The following is a 5,398-nucleotide window of genomic DNA, read 5'->3' as shown; positions in this document are numbered from 1 at the left end:
TAAGACAGGAAAGTGTTAGTGAAAGTGGGCAGTTAGGGGGAGGGGCCAATGAATCACCACAAATTGATTCTGAAAGTGATGTATCATTCAATGAAAGTGAGGTTGGAGATGATTTACCTGAAGAAGTTATATTTGACAATGAGATTAGTACTGAGGAGTCAGATGGGTTATCAGGTTATGCTAGTGACAATGACAAAGAGGTTGAAGATAGTGAGAATGAGTCTTATGATCCAAATAATAGAAAGAAAAAATATATTGATCCTTATCATGGCATGTATGATCATCCCTTCCAACACAATGAAGGGGAAGGGATTTTGTTTAAAAAGGGCCAAGTTTTTAAGGACATTGTAACTTTGAGGAATGCAATGAGAGATTATGCTATTAAGGGGGGATATGATATTACAAGAGTTAAAAATGACTCTACTAGATTAACAGCTAAGTGTTCCAGTACAGGATGTCCCTGGAGGTTTCATGCATCAGTTTTGTCTGACCAAGTCACTTTCATGGTTAAGACTCTACATGATGAGCACACATGCATAAGACCATTAAGAAATGAAAATTTGAATTCAAACACTAAGTGGATAGTAGAAAAACTTAGGGAAAATCTGAGGGCAGACCCTGACATGAGTTATGAACTCATGCAGCATGAGTTGATGGGAAAATGGGGTGTGGAAGTTCCTGTGTGGCAATTATATAGAGCTAAGTGCAAGGCTAGAGATGAGAATATGGGCATGCATTGTGAAAGTTTCCAAAAACTTAAGAAATATGTCCATTATTTGCAAACATATAACCCGGGTACAGTTGTAAAAATTCAGCCAGCTCCAAGGGTTAATGAAGATGATCCTTTTGTTTTTCAAAGAATATGGATTATGTTTGATGCTATAAAGTCTGGGTTTGAGAATGGTTGTAGACCCTTTATAGGATTAGATGGTTGCCACTTGAAGGGTCCATATGGAGGGATTTTCCTAGTTGCAGTCATACTGGATGGAAATAGAGGTGTGCTACCTCTTGCATTTTCTATAGTTGAAGCAGAATGTGGTGATAGCTGGACATTTTTCCTAGAGAATCTTTATTCTTGCATTGGTGGAGGAACTGATGCTAGGCCTTTAACTATTATGTCAGATAGGCAAAAGGTATGAATTAATATTCAATTTTTTTTTTAATTTAGCATATTGAACTATATGCTATTAATTTAAGTTACTAACTATTTTTTTGTTGTAGGGACTCATTGATGCTGTCAAAAATATATTTCCCAATGCATCTCATAGAGTTTGTTGCAGGCATTTATACATGAATTTCAAGAAAGAGTTCCCTGGACTGATGCTCAGAGATGATTTTTGGAATGCTGCAAAGAGTACTCATTCTTATGAGTTTTGGCTTCACATGAAGAATTTGAAGCCCAAGCGAGATCAAAAGCCATATGACTGGTTGATCAACATACCATTCAGTCAATGGACTAGACATGCATTCTGGCCTGAAGCTAAGTGTGACAATTACACTAACAACATGACCGAATCATTCAATGCATGGATAGTGAAATTGAGAGGTTTGCCTATTATCAATATTATTGAATCTATTAGGCAGAAATGTATGGTTAGGTTGCATAGAAGATTTGCTAAAGCTCAAACATGGGAAGGGATAGTTACACCAAGAACAAAGAAAGTATTGAATAAAATCATTACTGCCAGTAGGTTTCTTAAATTGCTCCCTGGTAGAAATGAAGAGTATGAGGTTCATGAGGGTCCATGTAGGTTTGCTGTTAGTTTAGCTAAAAGGACATGCAGTTGTGGATGGTGGGATATAAGTGGTTTACCATGCAAGCATGCTGCTAGAGCAATTGCATATGTTAGGGGCAATATTGAAGAGTTTTGCCATGAATATTACACTGTGCAGTGCTATTCAAGAGTTTATGCAGGTGCCATACATCCTGTTCCTCAAGCTGAGCTTGAACCTGATAATAAACACCCATCAATGTTGCCACCTCCTTTGAGGAGGCAACCAGGAAGGCCAAGGAAGGCTAGAAAGAGAGATGAGAGTGAACCACCAGCAAGAGGAAGGAGGACAGCAACTGTCACTTGTGCTAGGTGCTTACAAACAGGCCACAATAAGAGAACTTGTCAATATGCTGCTGTTGGGGTAACTATACCTTTGTTTGCTTGCATATAATGAATCTATTTTAACCTTTTTAACCTTTTTAACCTTTTTATGTATTTCTCTAATTGTAGGCAAATATGGCTGCAAGTCAAAAGAAGAGAAAACACACTACTGCATCAGGTGCGGGGACTTCAAGAGGGGTTAATACTAATCAAGTGGGATCAAGTGGTGGACCAACTATCTAAAGGAGCCTTTGGAATATCAAATGATCTTTTTGAGAATGTTGTTAGTTGATGGGATATAATTTGTACATTTTAGGAAAACATGTATTTTGGGGCATTGGATTGAGCTTTTTGTCTATTTGGAAATATTGTAAATCTGTGCACAGATTCTTTTCTGGGATTTTATCATAGATATTGGTACAGTGCTACAGATATTGGCCTTACTTGATCATTAAAATGGCAGTAATAGATGTATGACATTGTAATGATCAAGTCTGATTTTGTAAAGTCTCATTTTGTAATACATATTTGAACAAAAAGGACATATTAATGAAGTTATGCCTTTAATTTCATTTGCTCAGCTCCAATTTTATTCATTGTGCATTTATAAAATTTGTTTGTATTTGATATTAAGTTACAGTTGGATAAATGTAACATTATCATCACTCTTCTATTACTTTTAATTTTACAACTTCTAAGTCCATCTATTTAAGTATTTAAAATTTCTCCGTCCTTTAAGTTTTAACGTTTACAATTTTTTAGTCCTTATATATTAAATTTCGAAACTATTAGGTCCTCCAGTTTTGAATCAGTACAACTGTTTGGTGCTTCATTTTAACCATTCACTTACAAGAAACTAACATGCTAAAATTCCACTCATCTAACTTAGATAAATAGTACAGAATTCATTCATACATAAAGAACATACTACAATCTGGTTCAACATAACTTCTATCTTCTGCAGCTTTATATAATGCATCTAAACAACTTTTTATGGTGTTTTTACAGCAAACACTATCAAGAGTAATAATATAATTATCATACAATTCTTCATCTGGTTCAAAATAGCTTCAATCTTTTGCAGCTTTACATGTAATTTTTTGGTCTCTTCATTAATCTTCAGCAACTCTTCTTTAATCTCTGCAATCATTCTTGATAAGTTGGCCTTGAATACCTCTAACCCCTCACCTATACTGTTTGATGTTGGAGAGTTCACATTTGTTGGAATGCACCACCCAAGAAATGACCCACATTTGTTATCTCGACAGTAATAATACAGCTTGTTTGGATTACTAGCAGATTCAGATATGCGAACCCCCGCTCTTTTTCCACAGCAGCAATTCACATTCATGTAACCACCATCCCAGCTTCCCATCGATCCGCTGATGCCAAACATTCTCGCGAAGATAGAATGAATCCTTTAGGTGCTTGATCGTCGGCTATTATGAACGAAACGGAGGTGGGATCCTTTCAGTGCTTGATCAATGTTGAAGATAGTTTGCCGAGAGATGATGGAGTATGCTGAAAAGGGTAAAATTGGAGGTGAGAGAGTAAAGGGAGGATTGTCTGCTGAGAGATGATGAGAGGTTGCTTCTAGGGTTGTAATCGGACTGTTATGGCAAACCCACCCATACATTTCTGCTTAATAGGGATTGAAAAGGGTAAAATAGGATTTTTAAAATATTCTCTCTCCTTTTCATCTTATTTTTAACAGAAAAGATGGTAATAGTGGATGGAAGGACTGATTTGTTAACGTTTTGATTATATAAGGACATTTTAATAGGTTTCTGAAAATACAGGGACTGACTTGTTAATAATGGCAATACCCAGGGACTAAATCATAAATTACCCTTTTATTAATTTTCTTTATTTTTATTAGATATTTATATTTAATTTTAAAATTTTTAATTTTATATTTTTATTTTGTACTTTATTTATTTTTATTATTTTTATAGAATAAAGTCAATTAAGGCATGAAGGAAGCACGTCTCAACACCAAAAATTTTTAGAGCATTTTTAAGAGAAAAAAAAAAAAAGGATGAGGCAGCCTGTGTAATCCAAGGCTGCCTTGTGTTTTCTCCTTTTATGCCGTATTGTTCATTTTCATATATAAAGCGAAACTTGCTTTTCAAAAAAAAAACTTAATTTTCCAAATTTACTTTAGAGGAATGAGTCTAATGGACTATAAATACATCGTAGAGTTTGAAATACTTTTCACTCACATTTTGATTTTTTTATACGATAAAGATCATAATGGATCAAGGAGAAAAATTTGAAGACTTAGAAGGAGAGGAATCTATACATCTAATCTATGAGTTGATTTTTTTTTTACTTGAACTATTATTCAATCTTTATATCAATGCTTTTGAGTACTATTTGTGCATCCTTAAATGATTTCATACCGAAATTAATATTGAGAGGAAATATTTCAGAACACAAGAGAATTAAATATCATAAAAAATTAATTGAATTGAAAATGAAAATTTGACTTAGTTGAGTTTTTAAAAAAATAATCATATTATATTGTTTGAAAAATTAATTAGAGATTACCAGTTATTAAAAGATAAGTGATAATATTTAATTAATTAATTTAATCTTACTTCGCCAGAGTCAATAACTTATAATTATTTACTTTAGTTTTAGTAATTAAATTAGATTATTAATCAGATGAATTAATTAAATCAAATATATATGATATAGTGTGTTAGTTCTTAATATTAATTATTTTTGTAAATTTTATCTTATTGAGTTATTAAATTTTAGGGTAATTTATGATTTAGTCCCTGGGTATTGCCATTATTAACAAGTCAGTCCCTGTATTTTCAGAAACCTATTAAAATGTCCTTATATAATCAAAACGTTAACAAATCAGTCCTTCCATCCACTATTACCATCTTTTCTGTTAAAAATAAGATGAAAAGGAGAGAGAATATTTTAAAAATCCTATTTTACCCTTTTCAATCCCTATTAAGCAGAAATGTATGGGTGGGTTTGCCATAACAGTCCGATTACAACCCTAGAAGCAACCTCTCATCATCTCTCAGCAGACAATCCTCCCTTTACTCTCTCACCTCCAATTTTACCCTTTTCAGCATACTCCATCATCTCTCGGCAAACTATCTTCAACATTGATCAAGCACTGAAAGGATCCCACCTCCGTTTCGTTCATAATAGCCGACGATCAAGCACCTAAAGGATTCATTCTATCTTCGCGAGAATGTTTGGCATCAGCGGATCGATGGGAAGCTGGGATGGTGGTTACATGAATGTGAATTGCTGCTGTGGAAAAAGAGCGGGGGTTC

General features: G+C 34.1%; 1 protein-coding gene across 1 annotated transcript; it reads left to right on the top strand.

Annotated features, from left to right (window-relative positions):
• Positions 1-336: 336 nt before the first annotated feature.
• LOC122724407 lies at positions 337-2,631 on the top strand. The gene is made up of 3 exons (XM_043959333.1): positions 337-1,133; positions 1,222-2,136; positions 2,226-2,631. Exons 1-3 carry the CDS (start codon positions 366-368, stop codon positions 2,337-2,339), a joined length of 1,797 nt encoding a protein of 598 aa, XP_043815268.1. The 5' UTR covers positions 337-365; the 3' UTR covers positions 2,340-2,631.
• Positions 2,632-5,398: the final 2,767 nt, after the last annotated feature.

This window comes from Manihot esculenta, chromosome 8, assembly GCF_001659605.2.
Source record: "Manihot esculenta cultivar AM560-2 chromosome 8, M.esculenta_v8, whole genome shotgun sequence".
Taxonomy (NCBI): domain Eukaryota; kingdom Viridiplantae; phylum Streptophyta; class Magnoliopsida; order Malpighiales; family Euphorbiaceae; genus Manihot; species Manihot esculenta.
This window is presented reverse-complemented; position numbering and strand designations above follow the sequence as displayed.

Excerpts from the sequence above, each read along its gene's own strand:
- LOC122724407 (XM_043959333.1), top strand. The coding sequence starts at position 366 with ATGAGAGATTATGCTATTAAGGGGGGATATGATATTACAAGAGTTAAA. Across the intron at positions 1,134-1,221 it reads TTATGTCAGATAGGCAAAAG|GGACTCATTGATGCTGTCAA; the intron begins GTATGAATTAAT and ends TTTTTGTTGTAG. Across the intron at positions 2,137-2,225 it reads GTCAATATGCTGCTGTTGGG|GCAAATATGGCTGCAAGTCA; the intron begins GTAACTATACCT and ends CTCTAATTGTAG.